At 41.4% G+C, this 23,727-nt stretch overlaps 3 protein-coding genes across 3 annotated transcripts; 1 reads left to right on the forward strand and 2 right to left on the reverse strand.

Annotated features, from left to right (window-relative positions):
* Positions 1 to 1,742: 1,742 nt before the first annotated feature.
* LOC311000092 (uncharacterized protein) lies at positions 1,743 to 9,821 on the reverse strand. The gene is given in 3 exon segments (XM_083990727.1): positions 1,743 to 3,872; positions 3,878 to 3,928; positions 7,528 to 9,821. Coding segments are annotated over 3 exon segments (3,411 nt in total). The 5' UTR covers positions 9,199 to 9,821; the 3' UTR covers positions 1,743 to 2,183.
* Positions 9,822 to 10,968: 1,147 nt separating this feature from the next.
* epdr1 (ependymin related 1) lies at positions 10,969 to 16,266 on the reverse strand. Its single transcript, XM_083991394.1, has 3 exons — positions 15,950 to 16,266; positions 14,946 to 15,154; positions 10,969 to 11,842 (listed from the first exon to the last, which is right to left on the reverse strand). Exons 1-3 carry the CDS (start codon positions 16,201 to 16,203, stop codon positions 11,649 to 11,651), a joined length of 657 nt encoding a protein of 218 aa, XP_083847520.1. The 5' UTR covers positions 16,204 to 16,266; the 3' UTR covers positions 10,969 to 11,648.
* Positions 16,267 to 17,553: 1,287 nt separating this feature from the next.
* On the forward strand, positions 17,554 to 22,570 carry nol7 (nucleolar protein 7). Its single transcript, XM_083991557.1, has 8 exons — positions 17,554 to 17,761; positions 19,069 to 19,129; positions 19,641 to 19,696; positions 19,810 to 19,844; positions 19,961 to 20,048; positions 20,140 to 20,264; positions 21,327 to 21,404; positions 22,377 to 22,570. Exons 1-8 carry the CDS (start codon positions 17,568 to 17,570, stop codon positions 22,448 to 22,450), a joined length of 711 nt encoding a protein of 236 aa, XP_083847683.1. The 5' UTR covers positions 17,554 to 17,567; the 3' UTR covers positions 22,451 to 22,570.
* The last annotated feature ends 1,157 nt before the right edge of the window (positions 22,571 to 23,727 follow it).

The following is a 23,727-nucleotide window of genomic DNA, read 5'->3' on the forward strand; positions in this document are numbered from 1 at the left end:
TACAAGTACTTACAGACTGTTCCGGCGTTTATTTGTTCCTCAGACAAACAAAGCAGCCCAAGAGGAGCTTTGTGGAGGAGAACGGGTCCGGATGTGAAGGCTGAGGGACTCAACCCGGGCAGTGTTACTCTCAGATCAAGAGGACGCCCAGGTAAAAATTGTACTTTGTTATGACAGTGTGAGCCCTCACTGTCACTGTAAGGACTTTGCTGACCTATGACTCCTGAAAAGGTTCACACTTGTGAGGAGAACATGAGCAACATCAAAGGTGTCCTTAATTCACTCCACCTGCTTCCCAGTCCACACAGGGGTAAGGTGACACACCTGAGACTGGTTGTGGCTGATTGACTGGGTGCCACCATCTCTACTTTTACTTTTGCTAAGGAAGTGCAAAAGATGTTAAGAAAACACTACACAAGACATTAAGATAACTTTATATTCTGTATTTAAAGCCATGCTGCTGTTATTGTGTTTGCATAACAATTATTTAAAGACAGGGATTGTTTGTAAATCCCCCCCCCCCCCCCCTGTCAGTGAACTGGCCCATTTAGTGGGAGGTAAAGTTTGTTTGTTTGATTATTAAGTCATGACTGTAACTTTAATTTGCTTAATTTTGCCATAGTTAATTGATTTGAGTTTCTTAATTCTAATTCCTAATTTCAATTAATATATTCAATGCGTTTAATTGTGATTACTTATAGTTTTCTCTCTTTTTACAGAATATGTTGGTCTATTGTTCACTGAACCACTTGGATGAATAAATGTTGTAAACCTGAAGCGTGTCTTGCCATCCTTCTCATGTTAATCCGGGTCAGAGGCCATCCACTACCCATACCTGAGGCAGAGGTGTGACATTTGTATACAATGTTGGCACAAAAGATCGATACAATTAAATAACACTGTTCTGATAATTAATAGAAAAAAAGAGCATCCAGTGGTGATATGTTTCGGCTGAGTACGGAAAACTAAATTTGTGACATTGCGGTAAGAAAAACACCCAAACCCTGCCAACATGAAGCGAATTCAAACAAGATACACCCTCCACTACATAATAAAGGAGCATAATCATTAAAATAAACTGAAATGCAAAATAAAATGCCACAGTATCAGCCAGTTTCTGTGTCTGTGTCTCAGAGAGAGTAGAATGGAGGGCAAAACACAAAAAAGCACAGAAAGCTCCAATACAGAAAAAAAAAATGGTGATAGTTAATAATAAACTTCACCAGTAATTAAATAGTAAATGGTGCAGTTAAAGATCAACTGTCTTTCAAAGGAAAGCAGTCATACTACTAACTTGTAGAAAATTCAAATTCCTGCACACTCTGGATAGGAAATTGAGGAAACCTTAAAGTCTTACATTTTAGCATAAGACTTGCTCTGCATAATCTTAATTCTCATGTTTCCCATCATCTCTCATATGTGTAATCCTTGTTCTTTCACTAAATGTCAAAGATCTTGTATCCTCTTGCCTAAAGATTACCTTCAAAAGTATGCACAAGAAAAATATTACTCACTGATAATACTATATATGGAGAATCATTTATTCACTTAGTTACATTCACATCATTCACACAGTTTGTTTAACATGAATCTCAGATATGGAAAAGAAAATAATAAATCATCTCGTACAGTAATTGGTGATTATTATAAATCCCAGGATGGATTTAAACAACAATATTTGATCTGACAAACACATCATTGTAAACATAATTCTAGATTTTTTTTTGTTACACACTATAGCCCATGCAGTGTAAGATAAACAACATAAAAACATGTCAATGTAAATGTGATTTTAGATTTATCAGTGATAAAGGAAGATCTGGTGATTTCTCTGTTAAGGCCCGAACAACACACAAACACATCAACACAAATATCCAACAAACATTTAGAGTTCAGAGAAGTTTCTATTTTCATGTGGAGAAATGTGAGTTTATGTAAAAAAAAACATCATCATGAGCAGTGATCTCCTCCACGGCTCCAGCTCCACCTCAACAAACTCAAACTTCAACACAACAAGAAATGACAAGAGGTCAAAGTCCCGCCCACAATGTTTGATTGACAGGTGATCTCTGTGCAGTGCAGAGACACGACAGCAATGAGCTTTTAGCAACAAACATGGAGACTAAAGAAAGTGATGAACTAAAATACAGATTTTAACCAACTGCACCTTCAATGATCTTTGTCTATTTGAGTTTACACAACTCTGCAGTGGCTCCAGAACCAAGCCGAATTCCAGCATGTAGAGGCTGAGTGAATGTGGTCTGGACTCTGTGGAGGAGAGTCATGGTTTCAGAGACGCTGTAGAAGGACAGAATACCTGCACAGTGATCCAGGTACACTCCTACTCTGGAGGACTGAGGACCTGAGACTGGAGTCTGGATGTTGTTGAACCAAAATGTGAAACTGTTGTTGGAGCAAAATAACGACCAAGATTTGTCATTACATCCAAACCCACTTTCTCTCCCTGCTCTGCTGATATTCTTGTATGCGACTGCTACATAAACTCCTCCCTCTCTCCTCTCCACCTCCCAGTAACAACGTCCAGTCAGACTCTCTCTACTCAGGACCTGAGGCCATTTGGTGAATCTCTCTGGTTGACTAGAATAAGACTGTGGTTTTAATGTAAATGTTATATTTCTGTTTCCTTCGGACAATAACAGGTATCTATTTGTTGTGTTTGGATCCAGTGTGATTTCCTGTGAATATCTTAAGAAGTCAGCTCTGGTCCTGGGCTCTGGTGGTGACAGTAAAACATCCACTTGAGTCTCAGTTGGTGAGATGTTTGTCCATGTGTCTCTCAGAAGGTCCTGTAGTTTGTCTCTGAGCTCTGACACAGCTGCTGTCACATCCTCAAAGTGTCTGAGAGGACGGATATTGATGCTGGATGAGTGTGTAGATGGACTGAGTGCTGACAGTGAGGGGTAGTTGTGTAGAAACTGGGTGTGATCCTCTGTGTGTGACAGCAGCTCCAGCTCAGCGTCTTTCCTCTTCAGCTCAGTGATCTCTTGCTCCAGCTTCTTCTGAAGCTCTTTGACTCCACTCACTTGAGTTTCCTGCTGGGATCTGATCTGCTGCTTCAGCTCAGAGCTTCTTTTCTCCATGAGACAGATCATCTGAGTGAAGATCTTCTCATTGTCCTCCACTGCTTTATCAGCAGAGCCATTGATGGCCTCCACCTCCTGTTGAAGCACCTTCACATCTTTCTCTGTGTCCTGGATTCTCTGCTGGATTTTTTGTCGACTCAGCTCCAGCTCTCTCTGCCTCTCAGTCCTTTCTGCTGCAGCTGAGACTGTGTCGTGGCCTTTATGTTCATCCACAGGGCAGAGATTACAGATACACTGCTGATCAGTGCGGCAGAAAATCTTAATCCCCTCATCATGATGAGGGCAGGTGTTCTCCTGGAGCGTCTTGGAGGGCTCCACCAGCTTGTGCTTTTTAAATGTAAGTGATTGAAAATGAGGTTGGAGATGATTCTCACAATAAGAGGCCAAACATTGCAGACAGGACTTGACAGCTTTGAGTTTTCTCCCAGTGCAGACATCACAGGCCACATCTTCAGGTCCAGCATAGCAGTGATCAGCAGGAGCAGCTTGGAGTCCAGTCTTCTTCAGCTCCTCCACTAAAGCTGCTAACATGGTGTTTTTCACCAGGTCAGGTCTTGGTGTGAAGTCCTTCCTACACTGAGGACAGCTGTAGATTTCCCTCCCATCCTCTCCATCCCAGTGGGTTTTAATACAGTTGAAGCAGTAGCTGTGTCCACAGGGAATAGTCACTGGATCCTTCAGTAGATCCAGACAGATGGAACAAGAGAAGGTCTCCTGGTCCAGATGAACTCCTTTCTGCGCCATTTCACCTCTCGCAGACGACGACTGTCTGAGTTTCTGTTGCTCAGAAGTGAAACTAGTTTGAGCTCTGATCTAAACAACATGTGTCTCTGCAGTGAACGGGGCCTGTCAGCTCCTCCTCTTCACCACATGTTGGTTCCACCCATCTTCAAACTGTAGATCTGAAGGGGAGGGGACAAGGAAACACATGATCAGGGTGGAGCTCACTGTGTTTGAGAGCAGGAAGAAGAGGGAGGTGATCAGGTTAGACTTTGTTCCAGTAGGAGGAGCAGTTTGATATGGTGTGTTTAACCTTTTATTTACTGTCCTGCTCATTTCTCATTTGTCATCAACTTATTTTCTGATCTTTTGGTTTGCTTCCAAGTTTTCATAGTCAGCTGTCATGTTCTTCTCTTATACACTTTGATGAAATATTTTATTGATTACAATTCAAATACAGTACATGGAAGCACAAAAAATAATTATTGCTCCTGTTAGGGCTTCAGACAAAAGGTCTAAACAAAGTTGGACCCACAGTGCAGACTCGGAGAGCACGCGATTAGCAAGTTTGGTTGTTTAAAGTAAACTTAGGGAAAAAATACTCTGAACTGAACTGCAGTTGCGGAGGAATAAAATAAATCCCCTAACTTAAAGCAGAAGTGAGTGATATATTTGTGTTAATATCAGTCTTAAATAGTTATATCTTCCGACAGCAATCACTTACATAGAGTGTTTGGACTGAAACACGGGTCTGTCAGTCCCTCTGCTCTGCTCTGAGCCGAAGAGAAAACATTTATCGTATCCTACAGTTTTTATCCAATGAGGAGAGAGAACGGCATGCAGGGCTGTGTGTGCAGCCAAGGAACGCCGTGAATGTGGTGACGTAGCGACGAGGACTGTTATGGTGCGTTCAAGGAAACTCGTATTATTCCGACCGTGAAGTGGTACCAGTTCGATCTGGTACGAGTTCACCGGTCGGAAGTTACGAGTGGCCGTTATAGTGACTTTCACCGGTAAAACAGGTCGGAAAAACACGAGTGGGTTGCCTGGAACGCTACAAAGTCGTAAGTTGTGACTTGAAGCTGTAATTTACGATTTCAAAAGCCTGCCTGGAACGCAGCATTAGCGAAAACGACCGGATCACTCACTTCTGCTTTAAGGTGAGGAAGGCCAAGGGAGGGAAATCCAGGAGTCCCAATGACATCGAGAAACTAAGGAATTGAAGGGTAGGTGTACAGAAAATACTGGACAGGATACTGGTTGCAGAGACGGAGAAGGGCTGAGGATGACTGGAACTGTTCAGGGAGGCAGATAAATAGACAATGAACTGTGAATCCCAACATTACCCCCCACCTAACCGGAGCCTTCTGGCTACATACCCAGCTTGTTGGGTTGTTATGGGAGAAGTCAGTAATCAAGTTAAGATCCAATATGAAAGAGCATGGGACCCACAATGCTTCTCAGGACTAGCCTTTTACAGTCCACCAGGTACTGAAGGTCTAGCCTATACCATGACGTTTCACATCCAGCAGGTGGCAGATGATGGTCATCAATGAACGGTAGGAGGAGGGGGACTGCCAGGAGGGCAGAGTTCACTAGAGGAGACTGGTTTTATTTGGAAAACGTGAAAAGTGAAGTGGATCTTTATGTTGTTGGGAGCTTGAGTCTCATGGCTGTGTTCAGTCAACTTAATTATGGGAAAGGGGCATTATACTGGGAGAGAGCTTTCTTGACTCAACTAGCAAAGAAATGCTCTTTATGGACAACTAGACAGACTGATCTCTGGTGTTCTGTGGACCAGGTTTCCTGTGTTGATCGGCTGAGCATTGGGTTTAGAGCAGGGCTGCCTGGGTGTCTGATCAGACCCAATGGCAGTTCAGGATGTGGTGCTGCACAGAGGAATGGCTAGCTCCTTTTCTTGTTTGGAGAACAAAGGTGGCTGATCTCCACGTGAAGCTTTAAATGGAGAGTGGTTAGTGGCAGAAATGACAAGGGAATTATGAGAGTACTCCACCCAAGCCAAATGGGAACTCCAGTTTGGGGGGTTAGAATCCACCATATGTGCTGCTTCCAGATCCTGGTTGACATGACATAGTGGAGATAAGTTTCTACCCCCCAGCTGTGTGCAGCTCTTTATCAAACCTCCAACAGGTCACAGCCTGTCTGAGGAAATTTAATGCATCTCAAATGAATCATAAATCAGCTGTGATTTTGACCACAAAGGTGGAGTTGTCAAGGGGATCCCAGGCCTCTGTCAGCACGATCTTTAAATTATTATTATTATTATTATTTTTTGGCTTTCCATGCCTTTATTTTTGATAGGACAGTTGAGAGAGACAGGAAATGGGAGGCAGAGAAAGGGGGAATGACACGCAGGATAGGGCCACTCGAAGCAGGATTCGAGGCTGCCTGCAGTGAGGACTATAGCCTCAACACATGAGGTGGGTGCTCCACCAACTGAGCTAAACACCGCCCCTGTCAGCACAATTTTTGAGCACTCGTTGGTCTTCTGGTCAATCTGGAAGATCATCATGCTCTGGTTCAGGTAGGTGTACTCAAAAAAAAAAAAAAAAAAACTTTTTTTTGTGTCTGGTGAGTGGTTGTATTGTAAAGACAAATGAGCTGAGAAAGTTTACATTAATTCACTTCACAAGGCTGTTTAACTGTAATTATTTAAATTTAATTCATTTTCAAAAGATGATTACAAAATGAGGATCATTACAAAGTGTTGTCTTTATCATTAATAGTGATATATGTTTGATTTAAGTCATTATTCTCATACTTTATTTTAATCTATTTTCTGTGTTATTTACCTCTTTTTTTTTTAGACAATATGAAAAAATATACTTTCTAATGGTGAAGTGTAATATATCAGTTATTGGCCAACATCGAGAAATATTTTCACGAGTATAAAAAATCCAACAAACCACAATTGTTTATGTTAATGTCAACACACTTTAAGAATATTAAACATCAATAAATTCCTACTAATTAACTCTTCAACAATAGCTGATACTGTTATGTCTCACCATTATTGTTATCATTTATAAGACATAATCTATTTTTGTACTGATTGTGTTTTATGTTTCTGTCTGTAAATAAATATATACAAGGGTTTAACACAATCACTGCATCATAACAACACTGATATTTCTCTCATAAAGATAACGTGGAAAACATGGAAGCAATAAATTAATGGAAGGTAATAACTTCATATTTAATGTGAAAACAATTCAGATTAAAATAATGGATTTGCACTGGACCTTGGGTATGTATTGTATTTTATGGAGTTACACTCTCATATTACCATAGTTTCATATTTTCTCTTCCATCACTGAATGAGATCCTGGAATAGGGACAGAAGAAAGAGTTGATTTTTTAAATGCTTTATTCACTTAAATTAACATAATTCACACAATTTGCAACACACAAATGCATCAACACATATTTCCAACAAACATTTAGAGTTCAGAGAAGTTTCTATTTTCATGTGGAGAAATGTGAGTTTAGGTAAAGAAACATCAACACAACAAGAAATGACAAGAGGTCAAAGTCCCACCCACAATGTTTGATTGACAGGTGATCTCTGTGCAGTGCAGAGACACAACAGCAATGAGCTTTTAGCAACAAACATGGAGACTAAAGAAAGTGATGAACTAAAATACAGATTTTAACCAACTGCACCTTCAACGATCTTTGTCTATTTGAGTTTACACAACTCTGCTGTGGATCCATAATTAGACCAGTAAACCCAAAGTCCAGCATGTAGAGGCTGAGTGAATGTGGTCTGGACTCTGTGGAGGAGAGTCATGGTTTCAGAGACGCTGTAGAAAGACAGAATACCTGCTCTGTGATCCAGGTACACTCCTACTCTGGAGGACTGAGGACCTGAGACTGGCGTCTCGATGTTGTTGAAACAAAATGTGAAACTGTTTGAGCAAAGTAACGACCAAGATTTGTCATTACGTCCAAATGCACTTTCATTCCAGCCTCCTGCTCTGCTGATATTCTTGTATGCGACTGCTATATAAGCTCCTGCTGCTTTCCACTCCACCTCCCAGTAACAACGTCCAGTCAGACTCTCTCTACTCAGGACCTGATAATATTTAGTGAATCTGTCTGGGTGACGAGAATGAGACTGATCTTTACTCATCACTCTTACTTTTCTGTTTCCCTCAGATAATAACAGACGTCTGTGAGCTGTATTTGGATCCAGTGTGATTTCCTGTGAATATCTTAAGAAGTCAGCTCTGGTCCTGGGCTCTGGTGCTGACAGTAAAACATCCACTTGAGTCTCTGTCAGTGAGATGTTTGTCCATGTGTCTCTCAGAAGGTCCTGTAGTTTATCTCTGAGCTCTGACACAGCTGCTGTCACATCCTCAAAGTGTCTGAGAGGACGGATATTGATGCTGGATGAGTGTGTAGATGGACTGAGTGCTGACAGTGAGGGGTAGTTGTGTAGAAACTGGGTGTGATCCTCTGTGTGTGACAGCAGCTTCAGCTCAGCGTCTTTCCTCTTCAGCCCAGTGATCTCCTGCTCCAGCTTCTTCTGAAGCTCTTTGACTCCACTCACTTGAGTTTCCTGCTGGGATCTGATCTGCTGCTTCAGCTCAGAGCTTCTTTTCTCCATGAGACGGATCAGCTGAGTGAAGATCTTCTCACTGTCCTCCACTGCTTTATCAGCAGAGCCATTGATGGCCTCCACCTCCTGTTGAAGCACCTTCACATCTTTCTCTGTGTCCTGGATTCTCTGCTGGATTTTTTGTCGACTCAGCTCCAGCTCTCTCTGCCTCTCAGTCCTTTCTGCTGCAGCTGAGACTGTGTCGTGGCCTTTATGTTCATCCACAGAGCAGAGATAACAGATACACTGCTGATCAGTGCGGCAGAACATCTTCACCTCATCATGATGAGAGGAGATGTTCTCCTGGAGCTTCTTGGAGGGCTCCACCAGCTTGTGCTTTTTGAATGTAAGTGATTGAAAATGAGGCTGCAGGTGATTCTCACAATAAGAGACCAGACATTGCAGACAGGACTTGACAGCTTTGAGTTTTCTTCCAGTGCAGACATCACAGGCCACATCTTCAGGTCCAGCATAGCAGTGATCAGCAGGAGCAGCTTGGAGTCCAGTCTTCTTCAGCTCCTCCACTAAAGCTGCTAACATGGTGTTTTTCACCAGGTCAGGTCTTGGTGTGAAGTTTTTCCTACACTGAGGGCAGCTGTAGATTTCCTTTTCATCCTCTCCATCCCAGTGGGTTTTAATACAGTTGAAGCAGTAGCTGTGTCCACAGGGAATAGTCACTGGATCCTTCAGTAGATCCAGACAGATGGAACAAGAGAAGGTCTCCTGGTCCAGATGAATTCCTTTCTGCGCCATTTTATCTCTCACAGATGACGACTGTCTGAGTTTCTGTTGCTTGGAAGTTAAATTGTTTTAGCTCTGATCTAAACAACATGTGTCTCTGCAGTGAACGGGACCTGTCAGCTCCTCCTCTTCACCACATGTTGTTTCCACCCATCTTCAATCTGTAGATCTGAAGGGGAGGGAACAAGGAAACACAGGAACAGGGTGGGGCTCACGGTTTGAGAGCAGGAAGAGGGAGATGATCAGGTTAGACTTGTTCCAGGAGGAGGAGCAGTTCGATACTGCATGTTTAACCTTTTATTTACAGTCCTGCTGATTTATCATTCATAATCAACACATTTTCTGGTCTTTTGGTTTGTTTCCAAGTTTTCATCATCAGCTCTTCTCTTTGTCTAATAGATCGATTAAATGTTTTATATATTACAGTTCATGATAACAGAAAATTATCACAGCTAATTCACAGTTAATTCAAATGTCACACATTGTTTTGACTTGTTTGACAGTTCAAGTCTTTTTGAACAGATTTTATTTCAGATTCAGTTAAAATAAAATATTTTTTTTTAATGTAAGACGACTGCAAACAACCAATCAAACAAATTTATTGTTGCAACTTCCCACAAGACATTAATCCACTGTCATTAAACTCAGATACATCATCACACCAGAAAAATCAGTGACAAATGAATCAAAAACATTAGAAAAGCATGGGGAATTTTCTGCACTTTGCGTCTCTTAAAAGATGAAACCCCAACAACTTACAGCAGTTTCTCAGCAGGAACAATCACATTTCATTACTGACATTGATTTACAAATCTGATCTTAATTAGTCTGAGCTGTCATGACGTGTTGGAGCGGAGGAGAGTTTCTACCCTCCAGCTGTTTGCAGCTGTTTGTCACACCTCCAACATGTCACTGCACATCTGAGGAAATATGACTAGATCCCAATTAACCACAAACCATAATAGCTGTGATCATGACTTCATGTTTATGAGGCACTTCCAGTCTTTGAGGAACATTTGGACTCATCAACCTTCCTGTCCTGAGCTAAGACATTAGCCAACACTTGTTAGCATCGGCGTCACAGTGGTTCACTGAAAGCCAACAATTAGCCGTGAGCTAGCTTGGTAGCTTGAAGATGACCCGTTGGTGACAGAACGGCTTTTGTCCTCCTGGGTCAAGAAAGGAAGGACGAAAGGAAAGAAGGAAGGAAGGACGAAGGGATCGAAGGAAGGAAGGCAGGAAGTATGAAGGGAAAGAAGGAAGGAAGGAAAGAAGGACAAAGGGAAAGATGGGAAGAAAGAAGGAAGGGAAAAGGGAAGGAAAGAGGGAACAGATTGGGTCAAAAAGGAAGGAAGAAGTAAGGACGAAGGGAAGGAAAAAGGATTGTGGAAAGAAGGAAGGGAAAAGGAAGGAAAGAAAGATGGATGGAGGGAACAGATACGTTCAAGGAAGGAAGAAGAAGGAAGGAGGAAGGGAAAAAGGAAGGAAAGAAAGATGGAGGGAGGGAACAGATACGTTCAAGGAAGGAAGAAGGGAGAGAAGGGAGGAAAGAAGGAAGGGAAAAGGAAGGAAAGAAGGATGGAGGGCGGTGGGAACAGATTAGGTCAATTGCATCAAAAGCGGAGTAAGGACGAATGGAAGGAAGGAAGGATGGGACAAAGGATTGTGGAAAGAAGGAAGGGAAAAAGGAAGGAAATAAAGAAGGATGGAACAGATTGGGCCAATTTAGCCCAGAAGGACAAGTGATCAGAAACAGTTGGTGTTACTGTCTCTGAGCTAGCCTGTTAGCCTCATAGCTGGATCTGGCAACAATTAGCAGCAAATTAACAAACAAATTCTACTAAAGGCTGCGTCTGAAATCACTTCCTTCTTTACTGTATGATGGTCTAAATTCAGAATCTGCTGTTTTATTTGTTATTTCATTGTTTTTGTTGTGCATTGAGGAACATTTGGACTCATCAACCTTCCTGTCCTGAGCTAAGACATTAGCCAACGCTCGTTAGCATGGGCGTCACAGTGGTTCACTGAAAGCCAACAATTAGCCGTGAGCTAGCTTGGTAGCTTGAAGATGACCCGTTGGTGGCAGAACGACTTTTGTTTAATCATTTAGTGATCAGAAACAGTTGGTGCTACTGTCTCTGAGCTAGCCTGTTAGCCTCATAGCAGGATCTGGCAACAATTAGCAGCAAATTAACAAACGAATTCTACAACAGGCTGCGTCTGAAATCACTTCCTTCTTTACTGTATGGTGCTCTAAATTCAGAATGTGCTGTTTTATTTGTTATTTCATTGTTTTTGTTGTGCAAACAGCCTCATGTGTTAGCGGTTACAGTTGCAGTAGTGAACAGTCGGACGACGATGATAGCGTGTGAAATCTGAATGAGGGGGTGATTTCAGACTCAGCCTGAACGGTGCTGTAAAGTAACTGAGGTCAAAGGTCGAAGGTGAAGGCCGGCGGGCCCTCAGCAGTCGGACTCGGCCATCCTCTCGGGCCGGGCTGATTGGCAGGTGCTGGGCGGGGTGAAGACGTCGGGGTCGCTGATGCCCAACTCGAGGTTGAAGAAGCGGGTGGAGGTGGTGACGCTGCTGTTCCTGGTGTAGGTCTCCTGCACCGGGTAGCAGTCCTTCAGGGTGTAGACGCCCACCCAGGTCTCATCTGGGGGAGGGAGGGAGGGAGGGAGGAGCAGACAAGACGGCAGCTCAGAGAAGGACCGCAGGTTTGATTCCACCCAGTCAGTCAACATTTGGTACGAGAGAAGGAAACCTCTCTGGAGGGTTTGTTTTATTGTGAAAAAGAGCTGCAGGAAGTGTTGAATGTAAACCAACACTGGTTCATCCTGGTTAGCTCTCACTTCTATGCAGGCTTTACCTTCTTCTGTCTGAGTTTTTAGACTCTAAATTACTTTCTACATAAAACGAAACCATATATATATATATCCACCCATCCACCTTCAAATCATTACTCAAGACCCACCTTTTTAAATCTGCTTTTAACCTGCAACATTAGCTGTCTTTCTCTGTGCCCCCCATCAGTTTTCTTAATCACAAACACACATAGTTATTGCACATCGTTTGTCCTTCTATGTACTTTTAATTTATCTCTCTTTCTTCCTCTCTGCACTGAGCACTTATGTATTTTTTGTTGTATTTTATTTCCTCTGTATTTGGTTTTATGTAAAGCGTGTTTGAGAGCTGTGAAAGCGCTGTATAAATAAAATGTATTATTATTATTATATTAAAACTGCACTTTTATGAACAAATTGTCTACACAGATGCCATTTGAAGTAAGAGAGATATTTTCACCTGACTTACTATTTCAATTACAGATTTACACCTGGAGTAAATGTCTATAACTAATATGGGACAAATCCTGAAAATGCATACATGAGGCAAACTTTGTTTAGGATTCAGAGCTTCTTCCTTTGGGATTAGGAAACTCATCAACATAGACTCAGATGTTTTTCTACGTGCTACACTTTAACCCACATTCACACTTTTTCTTTCCCAACTTATAATCAGCCAACCCCCACCCTACTATAAATATAAATCAATAAAGACTTACAGGTATGTACAATAAGATCTTATATCCCTTAAATCCAAAATTACGAGACATGGACCTTGATTTTATGTCACTTATGAGTTTCACCTCAGAAAATGTAATATATCTATTTGGGTTGTTCGCTCCTGGTTTTCATAGCGTGATTGCAGTGATTTAAACTACACATTTGTATTATTTGTTTATAAACACAAAAAAGAAATCCCATCAGGGGCCCGTTGTTCGAAAGTAGAATAAACATATCCAGGATAAGTGGAAAAGCCAGGTTGGACAAAGTCTCATAAGTCCATCCTGGTTTAGTTGGTTGTTGGAACGCCGAGCCAGGCTGAGGAGGAGCAGCTTTGTCAAGCCAGGTGTAACAAACCCCCAATTCCAATCCGCCCCCTAAAGACTCAAGCCCTGAACCCTCACTGACTAAAGTGACATCAGCTGTAAGTGACAGAGTGTGAGAGTGTGTGAGGGTCCAGATGCTGTAAATATGAATGGAACAGCACTTACACACTCTCACCACACGTTACCTTGACAACAACATGTTGTTGACTCCGGTCTTTGGCCGATAATTTACCGTACTTTCAACGCGCACAAGGTGTGTGAGGGGGACGGACTCAAAACAAAATGTTCCCGGATCAGATCTGATCAAATCATCATCAATAATCACAAACTGCACGTTAACACTGACAGTAAACTTACTCTTTTCTTTTTATTTATTTCTTTTTTTTGGTTGTTGCTCCTGTCCATTAACAATAAAGAGACAGCGGAGCTCTCTCTGACTACGTGTGGTAATTTACTTTTCTTTTCTTTTTTTAACACTCGCGTTCCGACGGCATCTCATGTGTTTGACTTCACAACGCTATGAACTGTGGGTAATTCCCCTACCCAAAGTCAGCATCGGTGCTGACTTACGGTAAGGGGGCAGTAAGGGCTCATTCACTGACTCAATGACTTGATGATCTGACAACGGAACAGCCCTCACACACTCACGGACTTCCCGTGAACGCGCCTCTAAGTCAGTGAGTCCGTGAGGGGTCGGATTGGAATTGGGCCTAATTCTCTCGTCAGTAGACCACAGAGATTGATCACAGATTCACCGATGAGAGGACAGGTGTGGCCACTTTCCTCCAATCAACAGGAACTTAATGCTGATGTCAGGGGACAAAAAAAAAGCACCGCTGCTGTCGTAAAGCTCAGAGAGAGCGCGGCGGACAACTGTGGACTGATTTAATAATCCAAAATTATAATCACAACTTAAATTCCTTTCACAAATTAACAGTTGTGCACTTTGCCTTAATGATGAGCAGTGGAAGATGATTAATTGCACAAATCTGAAGTAAAGTTTACAGCACATGGCCAAAAGTGCAACAGGTGAAAATTAATTAAATATTAGAACATTATGCTGTTTGGTGCTTCAATAAATTGCCGATAACAATGATGACGAGGTCTATAAATTATTTGGAAGGTGCTCACACTCACTCAATTTTATTCTTTTTTTCTTACCTCAACCAATATTTAGGCCAATATAATCGTAACATATTTTATGAAAATAATTTTGAAGGCCTAATTATGAAAAAAAAAGCCTAATAAATATTGTAAATGTTTCATGTTTTTTGATTATTGTTAATGCATTTTATTTGTTTATAATTCAGGCCAATATGTACATAAGAACATGTATGAAACACATTGATTTCTGATCAGAGTGGCTGCTGACTTCACAGATAAAGACAACAGAATCAACTAAGCCTGGCTGTTAGCCTGGTCTGGAGCAGGCTAGCTGCAGAGAATAAATCGCCATAGTAACTTGACCAGGATAAAGGTATCCAGCTTTCGAACAACCGACTTGAGGCTAAATTCAGCCAGGATAACCAACATATCCCGGCTTAATCCCTTATCTAGGTTTCGAACAACAGGCCCCAGGTCGTGGAGACATTCATGTGAACATACAGGCCAATCTCTAGAGGCATGGGCCTCAGCGTTCTTCAAGATGAACTTCAGCTCCCATCTACTGGCTGTTTTTGGTACTACATGGAGAGAGACTAGAGGACAACACTGATCCTCCAGCACATGCTTGTGTCATGGTAATATGAAGGATGAAGACCACGGACAATAGATTTATAAAATTACACAAACAGCTGGAGGTTTTTCAGACCTACAACCTCTGTCTTGACTCGTTCCCTGTGTTGTATTATACAACACGAAGCAGACTTACGCTGGCGGGCCGGCTTCCTGTCTGACCACTCCTGAACCTCCACGTTGTCCCCAGGGCCTCCGATGATGTACTGGTCCTCGAAGGTGGAGTTGTTGGGGATGTCGAAGGGATCCCAGGCGCCGGTCAGCGCGATCTTCGAGCACTCTTTGGTCTTCTGGTCAATCTGGAACATCACCATGCTCTGGTACAGGTAGATGTACTCAAAGAACCTGAAGGCCAGGTGAGACAGACAGGTGAACGTCCGTCATTCATTGGGGGGAGTTTGTTCTCATCCAAGTCATATGTGTGTTGAGTGTTTGTATTTATAAAGTTAAATAAGCTGAGAAAAATGTAAATTCATTAACATTATAAGGCTGTTAAAATGTAATTATAGTTTAAAACAAGCAAACAAAACCAGATTTTGTTCACTAAACTATCCACACCGCTTTATAATTTATTAGACAGCTATAATCTATTTTTGTACTGATTGAGTTTTATAATTTAATGTGTATTTATATGCAGGGCCGTTGTATAGGGGAGAAAGGTGATATTAATTCTAGGGGCCCAGCGCTGAGTAGGGCCCCCCCCAAAAAAAACCCAGTAGTCTAATCTTTGTATGACTGATTTATTCTGCGTAAGACCCTGACTAATACTCATAGTAATGCTGCATTAGCATCAAAACAAAGTAGGCTAAATAAAAAATGATAATACATACGTAGTCTAAGAAAAAAAAAAAATGGAAAAGTCAGGGGGCAGGGGCCCACTTTAGTATTCTTTCAGGGGGCCAGAATTCATAGCAACGGCCCTGTTTATATGTAGTTTTTTTTTTTTTCATGTCTCTCGTGTATTTACAAATCACTGCGTCACAACAACAACGCTGTGATATTTATTCCCATAAAGATAATGTAGGAAAACACGAAAAATAATCCAACAATAATACGTAATAGCCTAATAATAACTCCAAATCAAAACATGTTATTGTCGCATCATTATTTTATATTTTCTTCAGGACAGACGGGTCTTACCTCTGACACGGGGTGTGTTTCTTGTGCTGCTGCAGGACGCGGAGCCTCTGGTTCAGGCCGTCGTAGGACACGGCGGCTCGGTTGTTCCTCCCGGTGCCGTGGTCGTACAGCACCCACCTGCCCTCCCACTGCAGCGGGGCGAGGCAGGGCTCGGTGGCCGCCGCGGTGGCGTTCAGCCTGGGGAGGCCGAGCACCGAGGCCCCGGCGGCGGCGGCGGCAGCGGCCAGAAACACGAAAACTAGTAGTCGATGCATGATGATGCCCCGGCGGCCGGACTGTCCCGTTAGCTCAGGCCCGTTGTTATGATCCCAGACCGCGGGCTGCACCTGCTGCTGCACAAGCTCCCTGCAACAAGCGGAAGGTTGCAGGATTTGGCCTTCACAATAAAAGCACAGAGTCAATGAAGCTTAAAAAAGAAGAAGAAAAAAAAGAGATGGACAGAGTACTCGACCCCAGTAGGCTACTTAAGTAAGAGTACAAATAGGCTACTACTGGTCAAAATGTACTCCGTTACCAGTAAAAGTAGCTCAGTAGTTGATTACTCGAGTAAGAGTAAAAAAGTACTTGCTTTTAAAGGTACATAAGTATCCAAGAGTACATGCTTTTAAATTTACTTTAAGTAAAAGTAAGAGTAAGAGTACATTTCTTATTTTTCACATCAATTAATTACTATATTTTTTTCTAAATGAATTTAAGGAGCTTTTAACTCTTGTTTCTGAGAATTAACTCTTTGAAACCAGCTGCACTGATGTGCTGCGGGTTTCCTTCTTTGACAAACACAGCTTGTGTCCAATAGGATTTTAGAAAAAGACCTGAAAGTAACGAGTACTTTTCAGCCTTCCCAGAAATTAACTCGAGTAAAAGTAAAAATATTTGTCTTGGAAATGTATTCAAGTAAAAGTAATAAGTACCAAAGAAATCTAATACTCAAGTAAAGTACAAATCCTCTGGATATGTAACAGTAGCCTACTCAAGTAAATTTACTCCGTTACTGTCCACCACTGAAAAAAACTACTTTAAAACTATTTACAACCATAGACTGTATATGTTCACAACACACACGAAACATACATTTTATATTTTATATCATAGAATTCTTAATGCTTATACCCAACCAAACAAACCTCATATGGTCCCACCGGAAGTCAGTAAGATACAGTCTGTGGTTATTCTGCCATACAATATTATTTATTTATTTTATAATGTGTAATCTGTTATTGTTTGATTATATTTCTGACAAAAAAGAGTGCAAAAAACGCACAATACATTTCAAAATAAGATAGTTAATAAATTGCTCATACAAAATAACATATCTTTATTGACAACAAGAGTATACATAGGACTAGTTAGAGATTAAATTAGTGTATTAATACAAACCATCATAAATACGCCAGGGGTTGACAGGAAACCAGGAAAAAGATAAACTTAATACTAAATATTTTGTAAATCTTACAGAGGTCATACGTTTTAACAGCTTTAAAAAAAAAAAAAATTATTATTTTCACAATCACAGAGAGAGGACAATGAAATTAATTTTGTTTTACAATATTATTTGGCTGCGGTGACGTGACGTGACGTCCGGTCCCTCCTTCCGGTCTTGTGACGTCACGCGAGCAACATGGCGAAGAAGCAACGTGGGAAAACAACCTCACGCTCCTCCAAGACGGCAGCGGAGGACGAAAACCAGGCCGACAACATGACTTTAATGTTGGAGCCGAGTGACGACGACGAGGCGCCAGAAGAAGTTACCTTTGAGGACTCGAGGGCTGCGGCGCTGCGGAGCATGAAGCAGGCGCTGGACACGGCCAGGAGGTGAGTTATTAGCCAACAGCTAACCGGCTAACTGGCTGCATGTGGATGTATAGTAGTAGGGGCTGGTGCATGCAAAACACATTGTCCTAGTTTGTTTTCGTGCATGTGAGCAGAATAAATACAAAAAGATGAGCTATAAATCACATAATCTGATTTATTCTGGGGTAATATATCAGGAGTCGGCCTTTGTGACATGTCAGTTTGAAAATGTCTATATAACGTGTTACAATCACTGTTCCCTCTAAGGTGTTTTACTGTGCAATTGCACACTGCTCCTCACCTCTTTGCTCAGAAGACAAAAAAGTTGCACACTCTGTAGTGCAACTACGATTTAAGTTTTTGCTTGAGAATTATTATTACTGTTCATATCAAGAATGCGTCAGTGCCAAGGGTTGATGACACCAACTTGATGTTAGTTATTTTTTTTCATATGGCAATAAATGCAAACTGTATTTTGTTATCATTAACTGTAACTGACCTAGATATGGAGTAGCCTAGGTAATGTTGTCAAAATAATCTGTTATTAATCATTATAGTAATAGCCAATTGTATTCATATTTGGAGTTGGAGAGGTGAGGCCATAGCACTAGCATGTGGACGTACTGTGTACGCTTAAGCTGTCGCTCACAGTCGCTCAAGCAGGTCATCAGGGGAGTTGAATTTCTGCTCAGGAGTTTTGAAAATTAGAGGGAACGTTGGTTACAATATGATACAAAATACAGAAACATTTGTATTTGTTACATAAAGAGACTTTATTGGCCACATTCAGTTATATTTTGAAGACAGGTTCCTGTTATTCACAACAAGGGGCCTGGATCCCATTTCAAAACACTGCTTTTTAGAAACTTGTGTAAAACATATTGCACTGGGAGAAACTACAGAGAGACTACAGTGCATCTAAAAAAAAAACATCTATTATATCAGAATGAAACCGTCACAACATTTCAAAGACACGGGCAAACCGCTACATGTTTAATTAAAAACTTTATTTCTGACGTTCAGACCGTTTGAAAACCCTAATATTTATCCATATCAGCATGGGCACTGAGCCTCTTCTGTTAATGTAATAATAAGATATGTGGAAGTGTTTAGTATTATAATATTTTGAGAAGCCGTGGGATTTTATTAATAGCTGATCTGTATCCATGTCGATATCCGTGTCCAACAGCTCTGCAGAACAGCAGCAGCAGCACCGTGTTTTAAGGCAGATTAAGTTTGAGTTTGGGGTTCAATCATGACAGTTTGTTTGACAGTGAACCATTGAATCAATAACTTCTAGTGTCTGAGTAACTTGTTTGTGTTTGCAGAGAAAAGGAGGAGCTGAAGGAGAAGAGGAGGAAGAGACAGGAGCTGTTTCAGGAACAGAAGGTTTGTCCGTGTGCTTATGTGTTGTGATTAAAAACTGTTGTGCTTCAGAATATTACAGCCAGAAACATGTGATTTATATACACAAAGCAAATATCTGGCATTCAGGCAGTAGTGATTACTGTTTTTGTTTGTCTATATCAGTTTACATTTCTAAAGTCGTGATTGTATTATTTTGTAAAGCTATGAAATCAATGTTCTGTTCATAGAGTAAATTGTTGCAGCTCAGTTCCCGGCTAATGTTCCTTTGTAACAAATGTTCATTTTCAAATGTCCCGATTGTTTTTGTCACTTTCACCTGTGATAAATAGAAGTGTCTAAATCTCATTTCTGAAGAAACGGAAAGAAGAAAATTGTTTGGGGACTGTAGCTTTAAAGAAAATCACAAATAATTTAGATTGTTTATGATCAAACCAATCTCATTATGCTTATTTGCTGCCATAGCAAAGTACAACCTCATGTTTTGTCTCGTCCTGTTTAATGTGGATGTAAAATAATCTGCTGATTCCCACAGAAAAGAAAACTGTTACCGCTCGACGTGCTGGAGGAAATCGACTCAGCTTCTTCAAAGTCAGTTTATTCAGTCTGTAGCTCATTCTTTGTTTTTTTGGGTTTTTTTTTTTACATTTTATTAGATCCGTCTGTCTTCCTCGGTGAACATTTAAATCTTCTTTATCTTCCAGGAAACAGAAACAGTCTAAAGATGATGAAGACAAAGGTGAGGACACCTCCCATGAGCCCTCTGACATATTTCATACATGTATCTGACTCTCGGATCAGCGCGACCGACTGTGTTTATTTTTCTTTTCTCCTAATTCAACCTGTCGTCACCAGCTGAGGAAGAGGAGGAGCAGCAGAAGGGCGATGAAGACGGAGAGAGCAGGAAGAAGAAAAGGAAAAGGAAACAGGCACATTCTCGAAAGTATGTTAAAAAAAACACTTTAAAAACAAAATAATCTCAAGTCAACCTTTGCTCTGAGTGTCGTCTCACTGGACTCCTTCCTGTTTGTCAGTCTGAAGGGAAACTACACGGTGGCGACGCTGAAGGACGAGCAAGAGTCGGCGACGTTCCAGCAGCAGGCGGCCAAGGATTTCATCCAGTCCCGACTCTACGGACCAGGAAGCTGCAGGACCACAAGTAAGAAGCAGCGTTGTTGACAGTGCAGAAGATGGACCACACATCTTCTCAGACAGTAGATGATAGATTTGTATTTATAAATAGGGATAAAATAAAAGATGTGAATAGTCTGAAATAGAAACAACATCCTGCTGTTGTTTGACAGAAAGAAATTAGACGATAACGAGAGCGTTGATGGTGTTTAGACAGTGACCCTGCAGGCTACACTCTGTGGCAGTAGTCTGTCAAGACCATGATCTGCCTCAATTTGAGCTTTGCTACAGCAACGTCCCGTCTCGTCTCACCGAAGGCGTCCGTCCCCCTGGGATTCCTCCTGCAGACGACGACGGACACATTCCCAACTTTAAGCCTTTAAAGGGATAGTTCAACATTTTGGCAAATTGGCCCATTGCCATAATCCCTATAGTCATAGCAGTAGGTTTGTTACCTTTAATTGTCGGTGCAAGCTATTTTTAGAATCTCTTTTAGCTGCTCAGAGCTACGGTACGGAGGCCAATGGGATTTCTTGGTTTCCCTCATCAAACTCATCAAATACACAATCCAACAACTCCACAACGCTCTGGTGGACAAGTTGTGACCTGCACATTCACCACGCTATGAGATAATAACACAACGTTACCAGACAGAGTTGTTTTAGAGGGAAATACAGAGACTGCTTGCTGAAAAACTGCCCCCGACGGGAACGCGCATCAGCAGTTTTGCATGAATTTACCTCTAAAACAACTCTGTCTGGTAACGTTGTGTTATTATCTCATAGTGTGGTGAATGTGCAGGTCACAACTTGTCCACCAGAGCGTTGTGGAGTTGTTGGATTGTGTATTTGATGAGTTTGATGAGGGAAACCAAGAAATCCCATGAGCCTCCGTAGCGTAGCTCTGAGCAGCTCACGGCTCTGCTCCGCCGTTCTAAAAATAGCTTGCACTGACAATTAAAGGTAACGAACCTACTGCTATGACTATAGGGATTATGGCAATGGGACAATTTGCCAAAATTTGAACTATCCCTTTAAGAGTTTGTCTTCACCTGCATTTGTTTACCCTCTATGTCTTTTCCCTCTTTCAGGTAACGAGATGCTCTCCCTCCAGAACAAGACGGGCAGGGATAAAAGTGCAGCCGTGCAGTTTGTCAAGAAGGACTGGGGTAAGTTCAGGACGGTTGAACCGTGGAGACCGAATCCCAAAGCGATTTCCACATTTTCCACAAAGTCAAAGAAGGTTTTTTAAGGCTGTAGGTTAAAAGTCCTACGTTTTCAAATATTAACAAGCTGGTTCAGGTCGAACCTCGACTTTGTTCCCTGGATATCTGTGATCAGGAGGCCTTGTCGGGTCAGGTGCAGACCTCTTCCTCTAAAGGGTCTCGACTGCAGAATATTTATAATATGGATGGTAGATGATGATTTGTATTTATAAATAGGGATAAAATAAAACATGTGAAAAGTCTGAAATAGAAACAACATCCTGCTGTTGTTTGACAGAAAGAAATTAGACGATAAAGAGAGCATTGATGGTGTTTAGACAGTGACCCTGCAGGCTACACTCTGTGGCAGTAGTCTGTCAAGACCATGATCTGCCTCAATTTGAGCTTTGCTACAGCAACGTCCCGTCTCGTCTCACCGAAGGCGTCCGTCCCCCTGGGATTCCTCCTGCAGACGACGACGGACACATTCCCAACTTTAAGCTTGAATTCACCTTCACCTGAATGTGTGTTTACCCTTCGCCACTTTTCCCTCTTTGAGAAAATCAAACAAATCGGTTCCAAGAGGGAAAAGTGAATGCACCCTAAAACATTCTGGTTTTGTAGAGCTACTCATAGATGCAGAAGATTTGAAATATGGACATAGATGATAGATTTGTATTTATAAATAGGGATAAAATCAAAAGTGTGAATAGTCTGAAATTGAAACGACGTTCTACTGTTGTTTGAAGATGTACATCAGAGAAATAGGATGATAAAGAGAGCACCTTTATCATCCCATAAAGCTACTCATAGATGCAGAATATTTAAAATATTGATGGTAGATGATGATGATCCATGTAAGTTTATATATGGAAACAGAACTTGGATACAGCTTTGACTCCATGATCGTCATTCACTCAGTTTTTGATCTTCCAGCCTCGAAGCAAAAAGCCAAATCAGAGAAGCTGAAGAAGAGGTGGATGCACAAGCAGCAGATCTCCTCCTGCTGACCCGACGTCTCCACCCGAAGCCTTCGGCACCGACTTCACGTTAAAGGACTTTAATGGACACGGGTTTCGTTGGACTATCAGAACCGGTCTGAGACAGTGTCGGCCGGACTCAGCCTTAAAGCTCTGCAGATGCCGACAGATGGAGGAGTGGGATTTCACCAAAATAAAAGTCCTGTGTTTTTAAAACCAGAGGCTGCTCCTTAACGTCATAAACTGGGACGTTTCCTCACATCAACACCTAATTGAACCGAAGAACATGAGGAGATCAAGTTGGTTAGAGTTCATCACATGGTTTTTTTTATCTGTGATGATGATGATGAAGATGATGACTTCATACTAAAAGAGTAAATTGCAGAGGATCAGACAACCTTCTCTGTTTATTTTCTGTTCAGTGACTGTATTCATAATGCTTGTTATATAAATATTGTTTTTAAACACAGAATAAAGAGTTGAATACAAACTTACGAGAACGTTTCACTGCTTCACACTATGACAATAATTGAAAATATAATAAAATATCAACAGTAAACTGAACGTCCACTTGAAACTGCCACTGAAACGGCTATAAATTAATTAAATACTTGTGCAGTCGTTTCTCCAACATGAGGATCGGTGAAACATCTTGACCTGTTGACGATTAAAATGTTTTCATATTTTTGATACAGTTAACTTGTGAAGTCCATGGGTTGTTTGAGCAGCACATTATCACACCCCATAGTGTCGATGTAGGGCGACATCTAGTGGCCGTTTTCTTTTTTTAGTGTGACTGCTGTGTACCATCTATAGGGAGGTGCAACCTGCAGGTTGATCAAGTTGTGTGTTTTAATATTATTTCCTTCAGGTTCAGGCATTCTGGGAAATGTAGGAAAACAGTGACACTTATCATGATTAGGATTATTATAGACTAAGACATAAAATAAAACATTAGAGTGTGCTCTCTGCTGTGTGCATGAAGTACTCACTTCAAACGGTGTGTAAGAAACTTGATTTCAAAAATTTGTCCAAAAAAGAAACTTTCTTGCAGAAATCCATACCTTTAGCCTTTTTAGAAAAAATGTCTAAAAAAGGACCCAGGGAACCCTGAGGGTTAAACAATTATTTTACATCTAATATTCTGGCAGATTCTCTCATTATCAACCAATCGTACAATCAGATAGATCAACACATGGTGATTTGGACAAAGCCACACATGCAGCTCATGGAAGAGGGAGAGAATGACATCATTCTGGCACAGATTAGATGTGGGCGTGGACTCTGCCCACTCTAAAGCCTGTAAG

This window comes from Trachurus trachurus (assembly GCF_905171665.1).
Source record: "Trachurus trachurus genome assembly, chromosome: 17".
Classification (NCBI taxonomy): domain Eukaryota; kingdom Metazoa; phylum Chordata; class Actinopteri; order Carangiformes; family Carangidae; genus Trachurus; species Trachurus trachurus.

Coding starts and splice junctions, on each gene's coding strand:
- epdr1 (XM_083991394.1), bottom strand. CDS start 16,203: ATGCATCGACTACTAGTTTTCGTGTTTCTGGCCGCTGCCGCCGCCGCC. Junction 15,155..15,949: donor AAACACACCCCGTGTCAGAG/GTAAGACCCGTC, acceptor CCTGGCCTTCAG/GTTCTTTGAGTACATCTACC. Junction 11,843..14,945: donor CAGGAAGCCGGCCCGCCAGC/GTAAGTCTGCTT, acceptor TCCCTCCCCCAG/ATGAGACCTGGGTGGGCGTC.
- nol7 (XM_083991557.1), top strand. CDS start 17,568: ATGGCGAAGAAGCAACGTGGGAAAACAACCTCACGCTCCTCCAAGACG. Junction 19,130..19,640: donor AGCTGTTTCAGGAACAGAAG/GTTTGTCCGTGT, acceptor TGATTCCCACAG/AAAAGAAAACTGTTACCGCT. Junction 20,049..20,139: donor AAACAGGCACATTCTCGAAA/GTATGTTAAAAA, acceptor CCTGTTTGTCAG/TCTGAAGGGAAACTACACGG.